Source organism: Erithacus rubecula, assembly GCF_903797595.1.
Source record: "Erithacus rubecula genome assembly, chromosome: 17".
Classification (NCBI taxonomy): Eukaryota; Metazoa; Chordata; class Aves; order Passeriformes; family Muscicapidae; genus Erithacus; species Erithacus rubecula.
Window position 1 is genome coordinate 13,141,589 of NC_136669.1, and position 18,467 is coordinate 13,160,055.

Below are 18,467 nucleotides of genomic sequence, written 5' to 3' on the forward strand. Positions count from 1 at the left end.
AAATATGGGAATAAGCAACAAGTCCTGCTGGCCACAAGATTTGGGTACCCTGCACCTGGTATTTGGGAGGCCCAGGCTCTGTTTGGCAGTGCCTTGGCAGTAACTGTGCCTGGGAACTTTGCTGTGTCCCCCAGGATCCTCCTGGCACCTGGAGCCTCTTGCTCAAACAGCCTCTCCATGCAAGGGTTTTTCATAGCAGAAGTTGCATGGATAGGGATGGATGGAGTCTGCTGACCATCACAGTGACACGTGCTGGCCCAGAGCAGGTCCAGTGCTCCCTGCCATAGGAACAAGCTGTGGGCAGTGCCCTGGCAGCAGCAGGGTGATGTGAACAGCTCGTGTGCCACCAGTAGCCCCAAAGCAAGCAGGGTGAATCCACAACCCCCAAGGCCTCACTCTGCAGCTGATTTGGCACTCAGTGCTGGAGCAGACTGGGCACACCAAGGATCAGTGGGTCCATCTCCTCGTGCCATCTTGAGAACTGGTGGCAAAGCAGAGCAGTGTTTGTACCATAAGGCAAGTGAGGAGGGGAATTTATATAGGGACAGAGATGAGAGTCCCTCTCCCTTTCCTCCCACAACCTGAGCACCAAGAGCATCCTGCTCTTCTCCAGTTCAAAGAAGCACCCAGAGGCAACTGCCCCAAAGCTGTTCCCTGAGCTTTTTTTTTTTTAGGACAGAATCATGGAATCCTAGAATGGTTTGGGTTGAAAGGGACCTTAAAGATCACCTCACTCCAAACCCACATTCCCTGGAGCTCGGTGCCACATGGGTTAAGCAGGGGAGAGGCAGCTCCCACAGCTGCAGGGTGCTGCCTCTGCCCGGGAAGCTGCAGCAGGAGGTCCTTTGTTCGTGCAAAACCTCCAGCAGCGGGAAGGTCCCTCCCGGGCCGCCCGGCTCTCGGAGCGCTCAGAGGAAGCCGCCGGTCCCAGGGGGGCTGTTGCCATCTGGGAGGGAAGGGGCTTTGGCTGGAGAAGCTGTCCCGGAGGGCCCTGCTCCGTGACACTGTGTGACAGCCAGCCACAATAGCAGCAGCGTGCCAGGGCGGGGCTCAGCCCTTCCGCCCCAAATGCCAGGGCCCCAGCGAGCAGGGCTGAAGGGCAGCAGCTCTTTGCCCCCGCCCGGCCCGCGGGACGCAGGCGCTGGCACACACAAAGGCAGGATATTGCACCATGGCCTCCTCCATCCCATCAGGGGCCGCTGCCAGCAGCATGAGGGAGAGACTGGCTCGGGGCAGGGAGCAGGGCTGCCCTGCCAGCCCACATCGGGGTCCCACAGCTCCCCAGGTGGGTCCCGTGGGCTAGAGGAGCAGCACTCCCCCCAGCCCAGGGCACTGTGCCAGCTGCAAGGAACAGCAACACCCCCACAAACACCGGTGCTGCCACCTGAGTGGGTTTTGCACCTTCACCTCTGGGTTCCCTGAGATGTATTTGTCCCCGTTTTGGTGCTGTCAGCCCCAGGGTCTGCTTGCACCATGAGGGAGGAAAGCCTCAAGATGGGATGTCTCTGTGAGACAGGGATGAAAACAATTCCACAAGGTTCAAGGGAGCCTGAGACCCTGAGTGCCATTGTGGTGTGGGGTGAGAGTGGTCAAACTGGGGAGGACCAGGGTGAAACTCCACCTGCAGAGCCCCAGGAGTGGTGAGGAGACCACAGCTCCTGCACTGCCTTCCAGCTCAGCAAACCCTACCCAGGAAAAGATGATCCTGGAGCTGTTCTCTGGCACAACCTGGAGAAGAGCAGCAGGAAAAAAAGAGGGATCCTTTGAAACTCCAGGAAGAAGAACCCAGAGCTGCAGCCTAGAGGAGGCAGATGGGCCAGAGGGACACCCACCCTCACACTGCCAGCTTTCTCCAGCCACCCCCAGCTGCCCTTCAGGAGTCTCCTTGAACATGTCTGCTGGGGAGGCAGCTACAAGCACACCCGTGTAAACAAGGAAATATGTTTCCCTGCAAAACTCCCGGTCACCAGAGCAGTTCATCCAAAGTCCAGCTACTCTGGGGTTTATTACCCAGTGAGGTTAAGTTGCTTTGTCTCTGCTGTTCCCATTGCCACTCATGGCGTTTGCAGGGTACGTGTAGAACAACAAGGTTCAGGAGCCCTGGAGACAAGACACGTTGTTACAGCTCACCAGAAGGAGTGGTGAGCCCATGAACTTTGCCTCCCTAAACACTGCCCTGCTCTAAAGGGCTTACAACTCTTCCCGAAAGCCCTGCTGGGCTTGGCCTAACCATTCTCCCTTCAAACTGCAAGGAGTCTACTTAGCTCTGATTAAAATAATAATTCAGGAGAATTATTTTTCCAGGTGTATTTACACCTTAGTGGCTACAAATCTCCCTGTACTACTTCTCTCTGGGGGTTGTCTTGACCTTGTAAGAAATGAGCAATCACCTCTTGGTATGTCCCACTGCCACATACAGTTGTGCTCTCATTTGGATTTAGGCAGTGAGATATATAGAACAAGAAGGAAAAACCCCTTGGCCCTGAAATTCTCCAAGGCTTGGAGGGGCTGAATTGTGTAAGTCAGGAAGTGTTACTAAAGAACACGTGGAAAATGGTGAGCAGCTTTGGGCAATACCAGAGCAATCCCTGTCCATGCAGCGGAGGATGCAAACCCCACAGATCAAGTGTGTTACCTGCCTGAGCTTCAGCCATTTAATCCTCACAGCTCAGAAACACCTGCAAGCCAGCATCAGAGGTGTTAGTGAACAGTCCACTCACAGCCAGGCTAAACCCCTCCAAAATGCAGGAGACAGAACAGAAACACCGCTCAGGAAAAGCGGAGGCGGCTGGAGCCGGCAGTCCCCTTCATCTTTTCCCTGGTGTTACCAGCCCCGGCCAGCACACCGCGTGTCTGTGCCGGCTTATCCTCAGCAGCACCACTGCCGGCTGTCCGGGCCCTGCAGCGCCCGCCTGGCCGCGAGCTTTCCTCTGCTGCGGCACAGCCGCGCTCTCAAAGCGCCTTTCGGGGCCGCCCGGCACCTTCCAGAACCTTCCCTCGCTGCCGCCTCTCCCTTCAGCTGCCTCAGCGATGCACGGACACGCTGCGGCTGAGGGAAAAACGGGATCGGGAGAGGGTGGGCAACACACCCGTGGTTCATTAGCGCTGATGGAGAGCGCGGGGGCCGCGGGGCTGCTAATCCACCGCCCCTCGGGTCGCGGGGCTGTACGGCAGCTACGGGCCAAGGGGTCTCCATCAAACCCCAGTGGGCTGCAATAGGGTAACCGCAAGGCCTGCGGGGGTTTCACGGTGCTGAAGGGCGGCGGCGGCCGCGCTCCCCCCAGCTCGGCTGAGCCCGGCCCGGCGCGGCCCCACCGCTCCCTCACGTCAACAGGAAACCGCACGCGGCCGACTGTAAACACCGCCCGCGCCCACGTGACCGCGCGGCCCCGCCCCGGCCCCGCCCCGCGCGCGGCCCGCCCCCGCCGCCCTCCCATTGGGGGCCGCGCCGTTGTTGACCATATACGGTCAGGTACTACCAAGCCGCGGGCGGCGGTTGGCCGGCCCCGCGCGTCACTCAACGCGCGCCGAGCGCTCCGCAAACAAAGCGAGGCCTGCTGGGAATCGTGGTCCGGACGGGAGCAGGGTGGCGGGACAGCGTGGTCAGTTGGAACTACAAATCCCAGCGGCGCCGCGCGGGCCGGGTCGCACCGCCCCGCCCCGAGCGGCCGTGGGCGGGGCTGGGCGGGCGCCGTGAGTCAGTGCCCGGTAAACATTGGCGTGAGCCGCCGGCCCCGCCGTGCTGGCGGCGCCCTGAGGGCGGCGGGGGCCGGGGCCGGGGCCATGGACGAACTCAAGCACCAGGTGATGATCAACCAGTTCGTGCTGGCGGCCGGATGCGCCGCCGACCAGGCCAAGCAGCTGCTGCAGGCGGCCCACTGGCAGTTCGAGGTGAGGCCGCCGCCCCGGTACCGGTCCCGGGCGGGTTCCCGCGTGGGGGCATCCGAGCGGGGGTCGGGCAGCGTGGATCGGTGCCCGGTCGTGCGGACACGGCGCTGGCCCCCCGCCCGCCCGCAGTCGCGGCGGTGGCGGCGGGGCGCGGGCCGGGCCCCCGGGGGTGCCGGGGGAGCGTGGGCGCCGCGCGGGGCGGGGATCGGGCGGCCACGTTGCGCGGGGGGTGCGCGGAGAGGGGCTCGCAGCCCGCCGGGGCCGCACGCCGGACCGCGGCCGGGCCGGATCCGCCGAGCCCTCCTCCTGCTCGCCCCCGCCCCAGCCCTCCCGCGTGGCCGTGGGCTGGAAAACCCCAGCGCAGCCTTTCCCACGGCCCTGCCCCGGGGAGTTCGAGTTCTCGGGCAGCCGTGGGAGAGGAGACTTTGTAGGTCAAAGCTTCTCTGGCTCCAGACGCCTTTTCCTCTCGCTCGCGGGGGGGATACTCGGTGACATTGACAGGGGTTAACGCCGCGTGGGGGTGCGGGGGGGGCTCCCCGGTGCATTTGGGGGTGCTCAGCTCGTCCGGAGATCCCCGCACCCGAGGTGCAGCCTGCAGAGAGGACTGCGGTGGCTGTCGCCAGTAAATTGCTTTCTAAATAGGATTTTTCCTTCCCTTCTGCAGCTCCCTAGGCTGGAGCTGATGGATTTGACTCTAATGGCACCTCGGTAATTGAAGTGTGTGTGCTGTGCTGCGGGAGCAGGTCTGAGGCAGGCCGGGGAGCAGGAGGCTCCGTGTGTGGCTGCCCCGTGGCTGGAGCACCGCTCCTCCTGCCCGCGGGGCTGTCCGGGGCTCGTTCCGTAACGGAGCCGCGGCCCGATGGACCCGGCACGGCCGCCATCCATCGCCGTGCGGGCACAGCTCTCCCTGCTGCTCCAGCCCAGACCGGGAGGGATCCCAGAGCGAGCCGTGCGTGGCCGGGGAGCGCGGGCTGGGCTTGCGGGGATGTGCGGAAAGCCGGGCGGCGATCCCCAGCGCCGTGCCCGGTGCACGGCAGCACCGCTGGCGTGGGGTGTGCTGCATGTGTAACGTGCTGCGGCGTTTGTTTACTAACACAGCCTGGCAGTGGCCCTCGGGGACAGGCGCGATCCTCTTCCACCACCTCCGTGCGTGTCGCAAAACAGCCGGGCAGGGATGACAGAAGTTTTAACGTGTCTTTCAAAAGGCGCTTTTTTTTTGCAGAACTTTGCCACCGTTTTGGCGAGTTGCACAAGTACAAACAGCCGTGTCCTGCCGGCTGGGCACTCACATGACTCAGAGGAAGCTGGGCTGTAAACAAACGCTGCCGTTACCATGTTCCCACTCACTTTTGGTGCAACGGTCAGATAATTCCCTTTGCAAAATGGCCGCTGGGCACGGCTCCTTCTGGGAGCCTGGCTGGGGAGGGCTCACCTCCCAAGCACTCCAGCCTGCTCTCACCTCTTCTCTGGGATCCTCCCGAGGCTTTTGTTATTCCAGTGCAGCACTCATTTGCTGGCTGGTCTGCATCTGCAGTGAGTATAAATCGGGGGAGTTCAGGCAAGTTCAGTACGAGGGAAGGCAGCATAAATTAACCATCTCCTTGGAGTCGAAGTGCTGCTCCAGGGGCACGTCGTGAATTTGATCAGCCTGCTCGTTCCTGAGGATTCTGCTCCTGCTTGTAATGCTACCACGGGGAGAGGTGGCTCTGCACAGGGAAGCCAGGCTAGCACAGTGGCCCAGTGACACACAGCAGGAGTTGGGTTGTCCCAGCTCTGTGCTTCTCTCCTGGCCAGGGCACTCCTGGCACCTATCTGCCCTGCCCAGGACCTTTCCTTTGTGGGCAAGTGTCCCTCTTGCTGCCTGTGACAACCCCTGGGGCGTTTGTCACGAGCAGGAGGGAGAGGAGGCTGCTGTGGAGCACGGACAGCTTTGGGATGCTGATGTTTTGGGACCACTTCCCTGGGTTGCTGTGAGGCTGGCTGCTCAGGGACCATTGTGAGCAGGAAGATGAGGTGAAGGCTGCAGAGCAGGTTTGCTCTGTGTGTGTCTTTCCAGCCCTGGTAGACCCAAAGTCTTTCTGGGGCAGAAGGAATGTGATCCAGGACAGTTAGCAGGGTGAGAAGTCAGGAAAACATTTGGAATACAGTCACCTTTGGCTGTGGTGTGAGTCTGTCCCATACTCAGGGATTGATTAAGGAGCGTTTTTTTTCATCCCATCTATCCCTGGGGAACAGTGCAGTTCATGCACTGCTGGGTGTGGATCGCCTCTCCCACTCACTCTGACTCCACTCCTGTTTTCTAGGGACCCTGGACAGGCTTTCTCCTGTTGTGCCCTGTTTAGTTTGCAGCTCTGTGGGCCCTTCCATGCTTCCAGGGGTGGCTGCTGTGGGTGCCAGCCAAAATGGCACTGCCAGCCAAGCCCTCCAGCAGCTGGAGCAGTGCCATGGCTGATCCCAGGGGGAGGTTTACAAGCCCAGAAAGCAACCTGGTGAAGGCTGGCACTTGGCCTCCAGGGCCTGGCTTTTGGGAGAAGCCAGGGAGAGCAGCTCCTCTGTGGCTGGAACCCAGCAGGTTACCAGGCAGACATTTCAGAGTTTGCAGAGTCTCAGATGGGTCTGGGCAGTGGATCAGGCTCCATCTCCGATAGAAAGATATTTGGCTTTATGTGCTCATTGCCCTTGGGGCTGTTTGGGAAGGATAAGAAGAAACTGCTTCTAAAAAAACCCACCCATTCCTTCCTTTTCCTGGTGCTAAGAGCCTCTGTTCAGTGTAGAGAGGTTGTGTGTGGGGAACAAGAGGAGAAGCAGGTGTTTGCCTTCGCTCACTGTGTCCATGGCTGGATTTCACTTCATCTTGTGTATTTATGTTTCATGAAGCCCCTTCCTTGGTGGTTCAAGGACAGGGGGCCCCAGGGCTGCCTCTGCTGCTGGGTGCCCTATGCTGGCAGAGCTCACACCTCCAGCCACCCTTGAGTCACCACAGGTGTCTCTTGGCACCCTGGCATGGTCCCTGTGTGATCCCTCTCCTGTGAAACTCCTGGTTTTGCATCCTGGGAAGGGGCACAGTGGCCTGGTCACCTGCTGAGCATGGCCAAGCCATGGTTGTGGGGCTGCCCTGCTCCCACACACCTCAGGGTGACACAGGCAATGGGGCCTTTAGTCCAGGGGTGGAGCTGGGCTCAGGCTCCTTCTCCAGCAGAGGAGCCTTAATTGGCTTTGCTGTTGCACCATGGCACTTGTGACTGTCTGGAGCCCAGGTGGCATCAGTAGCTTTGGTTACATGTGTGTCCCTGGTCCCCGTGGCACCAAGGGGAGCGTGGGGCCCTCGCTGGCCAGGCTGGGGCTCTGCAGGTCCCTTGGGACGTGACTGCAGCTCCTGGGCTTTGTGCTGGGCTCTGCTGTGCTTGGAAAGGGGCAAATGGAGGGGAAGAGACTGTTTTAGACACAGTGCTTCCTCTGCCCAGTCACAGCTTTCATCCCAGTGCTGGCAGGGATTGGTGGGCAGCTCAGGGGGACAGCAGGGACCTTCTCTGCCCCTGTCTGCCAGTGGCACAGTCCCAGATATGAGGCCACTTGGAAGACAGGAGCACAGAGCAGATTTAATCAGTTTGTGGTATCTGAGTGTGCCCACACCTCTGTGTTTCCCGTTTGCTGTTACCCCCTCTCTTATCAGGATCTGTCAGTGATAGGGCCTGTGGGTGTTGACGTCCGACCTCACCCAGGACGAAGGGTAGTGTGGGGGGGGTGTCAGTGCCTCAGAAGTGTCTGTGTCTCTGTTGGACATTTCCTTAGTTCAGAGCCCTGTGCTGTCCTGCCCAGAGCTCTCTCCAGGGCCACAGACCCTCTTCCTGCTGCGTGGCCATCCCTGGGATCCCATGGGTCCTGCCTGTAGGAGCTGAGCTCGCAGCGTGCCCGGGTGCAGAGTTCAGGTGCTGTGTTATTAAATGCAGCTATTGCAGGGAAGAGCCTTGCCAGCCCAGCTATTGCACACTCCCCCCGAGGTCTGGGAGCTGCCAGACTCTGCAGCAGGAATTGCTTCCCCCACCCAGGTCTGGATCATTGTTTGCAGACGTTGCTCTGGCTGCCACCTGGTCGTACCAAGAGTTTTCTGTTGTTTAGCCAGGAAACCATAAACCCCTTTGCCTTCCCAGGGCCTGCCAGCCTGGTTGCTTGGGGCAAAACTAGTTTTTCCATTTGATCAATAAGCTGAGCTGACTTGCATCCTGGCCCTGGGAATGACACAGGAGCATGTGTGGTAGCAGTACTGTGGCTACTACAGTTGGGCAAGGTTTGGTACAACCTCCCTTTGCTTTTTCTAGGCTTTTCTGCCTTTTTTGAATGGCAGCTTGGGTAATCCCAGTCCTTGGCTTTCAGGAAGGGAGCAGAGTCTCAGGTAGTGTGGCAGCACCCAGCCACAGCCCCACACCTCACATCCCAGAGTGGAGACCTGAAGGCCCTGGGGAGAGGCCTGAATGGCACTGAAGGGAGCTTTTCCTTCAACCAGAACTGAATCCAAACCAGTTCTCTTACATTTCCATAAAGTCTCATCTACAACTGAATCAAAGTAATGTTTTCTACCCCTGAATTAGTTGAGGTCTGGTGCAGAACAGGAGTCACCATCATGGAATCACAGGATGGTTTGGGTTGCAAGGCACCTTGAAGGTCATACCCCTCTGCCGTGGGCAGTGACACCTTCCACTATCCCAGGTTGCTCCAAGCCCCAATGTCCAGCCTGGCCTTGGACACTTCAGGGATGGGGCAGTCACAACTTCTCTGGGCACTCTGTGCCAGGGCCTGCCACCCTCTGAGTAAAGAACTTCTTACCATTCCTGCATTAGCTCAGTGCTGTGCACCCCCAAACCTCCTGCTGCCTCTACTCCTCCCAGACCTGGGCTGGATGTCTGCGCTCCAGTTCTCCTGGCCTTCTGTACCTGCAGCCTTTCTTGTCCTTTCACATGCCTGTGGCATGTGACATATTTACCAGACTAGTACTGGTTTTAACTGGAAGCTACAAAACAATGTCAGTCCTCATCCTGCTCTGTCTGCAACTGAATTGGAAATGTTCTGGCATATGGGCTGGGCACCTGCCCTGGGGATCTCCTGATGGGAATATGAGGACTGTGGCCATGTCCTGTTGAGGACATGTTTTTAACTGGTTCCTGCTGGGGTTGGGTTTGGTATCCTTTTGTTTCCCAGCACACGGTGGTTACAGAGCATCATTGTGAGTTGTGAAACACCTGCTGGGCTCAGCCCCAGCAGTAGCTGCTTCTTGCAAGGATGGTGGTCCCAAATACACATGGTGCCCACCTGCCCTGGTGTGAGCAGATGGCAGGTTCAGGTCCCTGCCTGGGGACAGAGAGCAGCTGTGCCCTCAAGGCCCCCCAGGGCCTGTTTTGGATCATCTTTGGGGTCTAGTAGTGTGCAGGGGTGAGGTAGGTGCCTAGTTTGGATGGTGGTGAGTGCCCAGTTTGGATGCAGGTAGTAACATCATCTTTCCCTTTTTCTTTTTTCTTCTTCCTTCCTTTCAGACTGCTCTCAGTGCTTTTTTCCAAGAAACAAACATCCCCTACAGCCACCACCATCAGATGGTAAGTGCTTTCCCAGCTCCCCAGTGCTCTCCCAGGGCAGAGCACCAGCTGGCAGGTGCTTCAGGGTGGTGCTCACGTCCAGCTTGCTGCTTCCCAACTCCAGGAGTGCAGACAGGGAGGTCTGGCTGGGCACTGCCAGAGCTGCCTGCCAAGGATGGTTTTCCTGGAGAGCAGCTGGTGGCATAGCCTGCCCAATGCAGTGGGACAGCAGAGCTCTGCAGATGGTTTGGGGCTGTTCTTCCAAAAGTGATAGTCTGAGGGAGGACATTTTGGGCATAGCCAGTGTCCACACCAGCCCAGCATGGCAGAGAGCCTGCAGGAGCCTGAAGCACTGACCTGTGTAAACACACTCACAGACGCATGGTGCTTCCCATCCTGCAGCCACACACAGGTCCTTGTGAGCTGGCTGGAGCCAGCAGATTCTCGGAGCGTGGCTCTGGTGCCACGTGCAGAGCATCTGAAGGTGTGTAAACACCCCCACGTGGGTGCTGCCTGCCTCTGCTCCCTTTCAGCTGTCCCCAGACTCGGTCCCTTAACTCTCCTGCCCCAACAGCCCCTAATCTGCTTGGGCAGATGTGTCTTGCGGATTTACTGGCTGCTGCAGCCTTGTTTGCCTCTCTGGGACAATTGGGGATTTGGAGCATGCAAAGCGGGTGCCCAGCAGGGCTGCAGTGTGCCCAGTGTCCTGGGGGGTGGGAGCTGACCTGAGCCTTGTGCCCCCAGAGTCAGAAAGCTGCAGGCCCAGCGTGGCACCAGTGGATTGTGAAGCAGAGGGTGTCCCTGACTTGGCTGGTGGGAGGCAGAGGATGGGAGCTCCCCTGACCCCGTGTCTCCTTCCCACAGATGTGCACTCCCGCCAACACGCCGGCCACGCCGCCCAACTTCCCCGACGCCCTCACCATGTTCTCGCGCCTCAAGGCTTCCGAAAGCTTCAACAGCAGCAGCCCCGTGGCCTCCATGGCGACTTCCCCGCCGCCCCCGGCCCCGCCGCTGCCCCAGCACGGCGCCTTCAGCCCCGCCTGGCCCGCAGCCTCCCCGCCCGGGCAGCAGCAGAGCACGTGGACTCCGGCGGCGCCGGCGCAGCCCGCGGGCTGGCCAGCCGCCGTCTCGCAGCAGGCCAGCGCCGAACAGAAGGCCAACGTCACCATGGAGGCAGAGAGATGAGGCCGCGGCCCAGAGCGGACGCAGTGGGGACCCCTGCGTATAAATATATATTTTTTTTTTCTCCCCCCCCTCCCCAAAGAGGAGAGGAACTCTGCTGCCAGGGCGTCTGGCAGCCGCCGAGACACATGAGCAAATAGCTGCCTTGCATGGGTTTGGTTTGAAGTAGTTTTTACTTGTTCTCGAGCTGAATGGAGTTCCCCAGGGACGGCGGGAGGCTGCGTGGGACCGGTGCCGGCCTCTGCCTGGGACCCTGACGCTGCCAGACTCTTGGGGAGGGACCACCCCCTCCTCTCTTGGGACACCGGAGTTTGCATGCCAGTGACATTTACAGAGGAGGTCCCTTCCTCAGGGTCCCCTGGGCCACCCCACCAGGCAGAGTGAGTTATGCCTGAGTGATTCCCCCCATCCCTTGGCCCCGATCATCTGGGAGGGGGGCACACACCCCACGAGGCTTGTTTTTTGTAAGAGGTGGAGAGAGCAGGGGCTGTTCCTGCACCACCACAGCCTCCACCCCACACACACCATCCTCGATGGTGAGCAGGGCTGGGGGGACACCAGCCCTTGGGGAGGCGTCTGGCCCCTCGCCCAGCCCCGGATGGGGAGCAGGGGGTGAGCACTGCTGGTCCGGCTGGGCCAACACACCCTCCCTCTACCTCCCGGGATGGGCTTTGCCCCAGGGCTGTTTTGCATGACACAGTGTAACCCTAGAGACTGGGATCGTTTTTAACCCCTCTGTTCTTTTCTCCCGGCGGCTGGAAGTCTCTCGGATGCGCCGCAGCCGCTTGCAATACATGCTCTTCTGCTTTGAACCCAGTGTCTTTGCTTCGTTCCCAGCAGCGGCGGGACGCGGGCGAAGCTGCCCTGAGCCTGCAGTGTTTCAGGATCCCCTCTCCCGGTGGCTCAGTGCATCCCAGGAGGGCTGGCTGCATCTCTGGCTGCTCCAAGCACCCCTTTCCAGCTATGCAGTGACTGCCAGCTGCTTTTGGCCAGGTGCATCCGGGGCTCAGCCCCAGAAGCCCAGCTCTGCCACATCAGCTGTGGTGTGAGACCCCAGCAGGCAGGGCTGTGCTCACTCCTCAGGATCCCCTTTGACATGTACAAGTCCTGGGTGTTTTGCTGCGACCTGGCTCCTATTCCTTCTTCCCCAGGTCCCTTGAAGATTGCTGTCCCTGCCAGACCCTTTCCCAGCGAGGCTGTGCCCCTGCACTCCCCAGTCAATAATTAATTTCAGTCTCTTATTTGTGTTGCTAAAATAAACAATGTAGGAGGGATGGTTTCACCCAGGGTGCCTCTTGGACAGCTTGGGCAGGGCCTGGGAGCAAGGGCTGGAGCTGGAGCTGGCACTTGGGAGTATCCCTGCATGGAGTTGTGTTGGAGTTGCCACCCTCAGTCCTGCCCCACTGGATGAAATGGGCCAACCTGGTGGGCCCTGGAGTGCATCTTCTGTCCCAGATGTGAGCACATCCAGGCCAGTGTGGAGTCCTGCTGGGAGTGGGGATGGTCTGTCAGGTGGGGGGTGCTACACAGAGCCACCCAGGGCACACAGAGAAGGGATTTGTCCCCAGCCTTGAAAAGAAAGCTGCCTGAGAAACACAGGTGAAGCCATACGGAGGAGACCTGGGTGATGAGGCGGGGAACTGCCTTTGTCTGCCCCAGGGCCACCAGGAGCAGGATTGGAAAATCATGTGCCAGACCACAGACATGGTTGACTGGTCAGAGAGCTGATGGGGGCATGGCACAGCCCAAAACAGTCAGACTCTGGATGCATCCCCAGGAGCTCAGAGGAGGCAACAGAGCAGGAGCATCTCTGGCCTGTGGTGTTACCCCAGTGCAGTGAGTGGGTGCCAGGGCAGTGTGACCCAAACTCCACCAGCCCCCGAGGCCAGGCAGCACAGCCTTGGTGCACGTGCCCCTCCCCAGCCCCCTGTGCCATTTCACAGCCGTCTGGACACCTGTGAGCTTGGCACAGCCCCCCAGGAGCCTGCTTTGTCACCTGCACCTGCAATGCACGAGGACAAACAGCCTTGTGTGGGGCACAGCACCCTCAGCAGATCCCTGGGGACTGCTCAGCAGCAGCACTGCCCATGTGGCAGGGCTGGTGGCCCAGAGGACAGTCAGGACAGACACCTGGGTGAGTACTTGGGGATGCAGCACATCCCTGAGGTGTGCCAGGAGCAGAGCTGGGCAATCTTCATTGCTGGAGTGGGAGAAGCAGAAACAGTACAGGGGGACAGCTAAACATCCATCCCCTGCAGACCCCTGCCCTGCCACCACCCCAGTGCCAGTACTAGTTCACAGCGCCCAAGCCCTGCTGCATCAGCACCTTCATACCTGGGTGCTTCCCCATCCCCTGACCTCCCTTCAGCCTCCTCAGAACCACCCACCATTGTTTGTCCCCAGCTCCACCAGCATGGTATGGTGACAAAATCCTGGCACACTGAGCTGCTGAGTGGGGATGCCAAGTCTGGACAATCCTGTACTCAGCTGTGGCACAAATGCCTCCCGAACTGTGCCTGGACACTATCCTCACCTGGGTGTCCTCACTGTCACCCCACAGCTGCTCTGCAGCTTCCTGCAGCCTCATACACTGCTGCTGCAGCTGCCCAGCACCTCCCTGCCAAAACCCCACCTGGGGAGGACATGTGGCCCTGGGTGAATCTGGGTGGCTGCAGAACCCAGGCAAGGCAGAGAGGTGTGTCCCCAGAGAGATGCCCCAATGTCTTCCTGGTGACTGCATTGTGGGGTTGCCTTTGGGCAGCACTTCCTGAGACCATGGACACTTGGGTACCTTCCACATCCTGCAGCTGCTTTATCTCACCCAGCCACACCCTCCAGATCTCTGAGCTGGCTTCAGACACCAAAGCTTTACTCTGGGCAGTCCTAGCTGCTGCAGGGCCCCAGAAAAACAACATCCCTTTGCCCTGCTCCAGGAGGGGAGAGCCTGGGCAGCCCCTGGGATCGGGCAGGAGACTCCAAACCTTGATACCATTTCCAGTGCCATCCCATACCCAGCCCTGTGGGTCTCCCTGAACATCAAAATTTTAGAGGGTAAAATTCTCCTGGCACTGCAGAAGGGACAAGGGCAGTGGAAGTGGCCAGGACACTGGGATACCAGGGATGGGTGGCTGCTTCAATGGCTGTGAGGATGACATGGACCCTCAGTCAGAGCAGCCTTTAGGAGTCTTCAGTGCATTTTCCATAAGGATTTGTGAAAGATTGTCATCCCAGTCACCCCGTGCACCTGTGCCATCCATGCAGGTCACTGGGGAGCCCAATCTGTCTGCAAAGAGCTCTCCAGTAACTGAGTCAGCTCTGCTGCATGCACCTCTGGGGATTTGTTGAGGGAGCCCTCTGCAGTGGTTTTCAGGGAGCAGATGGTGGTGATCATCTCCTGCAGCATGTCTGTGTCCTGAGGAACATGGATTTGACTGCTGGTACCGGGTCCCCACAGGCGTGGGGCATGGAAAGAAGGGAAGCCAAAAAGTGTGTGGAGAATACCAGGGCTTGAGGATGTTTCTCTGGGATCCACAGCATCAGCCACATCCAACCAGCCCATAGTGGTGCCCATGGAATTCCCCCAAACTGAAGTAAAAGATGACCAAAGGGGACAAATGTCCCAGATCCAGCTTTATCACACTGGCAAAATGCTGTTGCCATTGCTCTGTGGTTGTGCTCAAAGCCAAGGTCACAACACATGAGGTGGGTCTGCCTGGGGCTGCCAGGTCTCACGAGGGATGAAATGCCAAAATCGCTCTGTGCCAGCCCTATGCTGCCTGTGGAGAAGACAGGAGGGCACAAGGCCACCACAAGACATTCATGTGCTTCAAGGTGTGAGCAAGACAAATATTTCTGATGTTATACACAGAATTTCCATTCAGAGTCTAAACTTGGTACTGTGGCAATGTCCCTCACTAGATTGTGCCTTGACATGTGGACAGCCTGCCTGTCCCACTGTCACCTGCAGCTTGGTCCCTCACTGTGACACAGGGAAGAGAGAAGAGGAGCCTGCAAGGCACAGAGCTGTTCCTGCCTGGGAAGTGGGATCTGTGTGCTCCAGCCCAGAATGACCCCAGGCAGAGCTGCCAGGGCAGGATGGGACCCCGCACACCTAAATCTCACAGCAAGTGTCTCTGGAGCCCTAGGGGCAGGTGAGAAGTGACTGAAACCACCTGTGGCTGTGTTAGAATACTGCTCTTTTAATTAATCCCTGCAGTGCAGCTGAGACCACTGTAGCCAGAAAGGCGCCTTTGTGGTGCCACAGGCTGCCAGGTGCTGGGTCAGGCAGAATCCATGGCATGGGCACGTCCCTTTGTGGGACAGGACACGCCGGAGCATGAGGGACACGAGCTGGGACACCGGGTAGGGAAGGCACGAGTGCAGGACAGGGAAGAGCTCCAGGGAGACCACAGAGCCCCTCCCAGTACATGAAGGGTCTCCAAAAGGGCAAGGCGCATGGAGTGACAGAACAAGGGGCTTCGAACTGCAAGAGGGGAAATTAAGGTTAGATATATGGAAGAAATTCTTCCCCGTGAGGTTAGGCAGGCCCTGGCACAGGGGGCCCAGAGAAGCTGTGGCTGCCCCTGGATCCCTGGCAGTGCCCTGGAGCAGCTGGGACAGTGGAAGGTGTCCCTGCCGTGGCACAGGGCGGAACGAGATGATCTCTAAGATCCCCTCCAGCCCAAACCGGGCCGGCATTCCCGAGTGTGCGGCTCCCCGCCCTGCCCAGGCAGCGGGAGCAGCCCCGGCCCGGCCCCCGCCGGCCCGGCTGGCCCAGGCCCGCCCCGCCGCCGCCCCGCCCGCCAGCCCGGCCCGCCCCCCGCCGCCGCCAGGTGCCGGGGCCGCCGCCGGGAGCCGGTAGGGGCTTGCGGGCGCTGGGGATCGGGGCCGGGGCCGGCGGGGCTCGGGGGGCGGCGGGGCCGGGGCCGGGGCCGCGGCGGGAAGGCGGCTCGGGCCCCCTCGGCCACGAACAGGCCGCGGCGGCCTCCGGGCGGCGGGGCGGCTGCACAGACCGGGGGTGACACCGAGCACCGGGGGTGACACCGAGCACGGGGGGGACACCGAGAACCGGAAGGGGGATAGCGAGCGTGGGGGAACACCGAGAACCGGAGGGTGGATAGCGAGCACGGGAGGACACTCGGCACTGAGGGGACACTGAGCGCAGACGGGGACACGGCAGGAGAAGAGCAGCACTGCGCTCTTGGGGAGGAAAGGGGGGCAAATGAAGCCCTGATTAACTGTGAGGAGCAGCCAGGCCGCGGGAAGGGCTCGGTGCTCGCCGCGGCTGGACGGGGACTCGGGCCGGGAGAGCCGAGGCAGCGCTGGCCTCGCACGGGCCTTTAACGCTGCCGGAGTGGCGCAGGGCACCGCTAAAATCTCACCGAGCTGCGGCTCTGGGCCCTCGGCGGTGCCGGGAAGGGCTGGGCTGAAATTTAATCGGGTGGAAAGCGAGGCCGGGTACTCGGGGAAAGAGTTGGCGGTGTAAGGCGAGCGCTGGTGGCCGGCCGAGGTCGGGAGCTGGCGGGGAGCACGGAGGGCACGGCGGAGACAGGAGCAGATGTCATCCAGACACAGCCCGGCAGGGCGAGGAACGAACTGTGTGTGCCTCAGTTATCCCTGCTCGGGAGAGACCAGCCTGCCCAGTGATCAGGGATGATGAGCCCATTTTAGAGGAGCCGAAAGAAGCTGAGGTGTCTTGATAAGCAGGAAGAGAAATGATGATGGGTGAGGATGATATCAGCACAGGAGAGTTCCTTCAATTAATGGACAGCAGTAAACACCAGGGAATAAACATTAGTGGGAAGCTGTAGGGCTTTTAACCATTAAAATGGTGAGCTCTGGGTTCTCCCTCCCAAGGGGACTGGAAAGGCAGAGGGTAGCAGCTGTTGGGTTGCTTTAGGAAAAGCACAGGGGGTGGTGGTTGCTACTAAACAGAGGAATGAGATTGGGATCCTGGGGAGAGCTCCAGGGCTGTGTAGAGGAGTGGGAACATGCAGGTTGTGATGGACACTGCCATGCCAGTGTCCTCTGGATCCTCCACTTGAGCCATGCTCAAGGTTAAACTTCTCCAGGTCCCTGCAAGTGTAAGTTTGTGCCCCTTGGCCTGAGGAAAAGTTGCCCTGCTCTCTCCTTGCACCAGTGAGAACTGGGGAGGGGACTGGCAGTTGACACATTCTAGGCTGAGCCTAAAATACCAAGTGGCAGAGATGAGGTCAGGCACAATGATTTTAAGTAGAAATGTTTCAGATTATAATTCTAGTGGATTTAGGCTGTATGTAGAACTCTCTGAGAAACTCTTTGGGAATACGCACAAGAGCCTCCTGTTTGTTCCCTTCACCCAAAGTACTTAAAGTGGGGCTTTAATTACAGCAGGAGCCCTGCTGGTTTTAGAGTGTGACCAGAGTAGGCAGAAAATTACAGTGAGTATTACAAAGGTGTTATAGCATGGTATATAACCACAGTATGTCACTTCTTCATGTTCAGGAACTAAACAAACTTGTGTGGAAAGCACAGGCTGAAAACTTCTCTCTCCCAAAGGCTTCTGTGTCTCAGTGCCATGGTGACATCCATGTGCCCCAGGAAATCCCCAGAGGTGTTTAGTGATGTACCTGCTCTGCTCTCCTTAGGTGTTACATGAGGAGCTAATTCCTGCTTGGAGGTAGGCAGGGGGATGGGGCAGTGTCCCCAGATGTCCCCCAGCAGTGCAGGTGGAGCAAACGTGCTCAGCCCTGCCCAGCTGCTCTGAGAGGAGGGTGGAGCTGCAGTGGCCGTGTGTGCTGGGAAAGGGGGTGTGTGTGCTCCCACCGAGCACCAACATCCTGCCACAGGTGTGACAGGGACAGCTAACACTGAGGGAGCCCCTCTCATTTCAGAACCCTTCCTGAGAAGATGGAAGACTGTGCTGAGCTTCCAGTGTTCCCTCAACAGATCTTGCCCCTCAAATTCGGTTCTGAAACTCCCTTCCTTGTGTTCCTCTTCTGCTCTGTCTCAGCTTTTGAAGGTTGCATCCAAATCAGCTCTTTCTGTGCCTGGGAAGTCACAATGGGCACTGTTTTCCTTCTTCATGTGATGCCTTGGGTTTTAGCTTTTATATTTTTCAGAATCTCTGCTGCTTAGTGTGTAACTCTGAAACTTCATGTTAGGTGTTGATAAGCTCTCTTCACAGGGTAGTTAGACAAAACAATTCCTTTCTAGCTAGGGAATCAAGGACACAGGGTACCCAAAAAGCAGAAACAACAGCAAGGGAAAGGGGACAAACCAAGGAGCTGAGACTTCATAGCCTGGGTCTGTGGTTGGATAATAGACCCCAAGATGCAGATGAACCAAACTTATAAAAGTGTGAAAACTTGTGACCAGGATCCATGTTGGATTTGATTTGGGTGTAGCCCTGGCCAGGCTCTTGCAGTGCCCAAGGTGAATCCTTTCAATAAATCCCTATTTTATTCCTTTTGCTCTGCCAGATCTCTGTTCCAGGTCAGCCTTTCCAAGCAACAGTTCAAACAAAGGTGGCAAACATGTTCTGGGAGCACAGCTAAGGTGCTCCTGTAGCTGAGGGATGTTCAGGCAGGGCCCAGACTAAAGCCTGTCCAAAACATCTGTATGTTTTGGGGGAGTTTGGGTCCTTGTCATGGTGTTGGCACCTGCAGAAGTGTTGCCATTGCCAGTCTTACTAACACAGCCAAAGAAGGGATGAAAGTAATTTTATTATGTAAAAGAATGTATTTTTTTCTCTTTCAGATGTGAATTTAGTAGGTAAATGCATGTGTTGTTGATCTTCCAGTATGAGGATGAGTGGTTTTGGAAGGAAATACACTGAGTTGTTTTCTGCTT

General features: G+C 58.6%; 2 protein-coding genes across 5 annotated transcripts in view; both read left to right on the forward strand.

The window, feature by feature from the left end:
• The first annotated feature begins 3,752 nt into the window (after positions 1–3,752).
• The window catches only part of CDIP1 (cell death inducing p53 target 1), a 31,360-nt gene continuing 16,645 nt past the window's right edge, over positions 3,753–18,467 (forward strand). Inside the window, exon 1 of one of the 4 annotated variants that reach the window (XM_079320530.1) lies at positions 3,753–3,891. The gene's annotated coding sequence lies outside the window, so the exon portion shown is untranslated. Of the gene's footprint in view, positions 3,892–15,433; positions 15,495–18,467 lie in introns of those variants that run through there. The other 3 variants (XM_079320533.1, XM_079320529.1, XM_079320532.1) reach the window with 3 other exon arrangements.
• Positions 3,757–11,449, forward strand: UBALD1 (UBA like domain containing 1). The gene is made up of 3 exons (XM_079320535.1): positions 3,757–3,891; positions 9,417–9,476; positions 10,320–11,449. Exons 1-3 carry the CDS (start codon positions 3,784–3,786, stop codon positions 10,638–10,640), a joined length of 489 nt encoding a protein of 162 aa, XP_079176661.1. The 5' UTR covers positions 3,757–3,783; the 3' UTR covers positions 10,641–11,449.

Coding starts and splice junctions, on each gene's coding strand:
- UBALD1 (XM_079320535.1), top strand. CDS start 3,784: ATGGACGAACTCAAGCACCAGGTGATGATCAACCAGTTCGTGCTGGCG. Junction 3,892..9,416: donor CGGCCCACTGGCAGTTCGAG/GTGAGGCCGCCG, acceptor CCTTCCTTTCAG/ACTGCTCTCAGTGCTTTTTT. Junction 9,477..10,319: donor ACAGCCACCACCATCAGATG/GTAAGTGCTTTC, acceptor TCCTTCCCACAG/ATGTGCACTCCCGCCAACAC.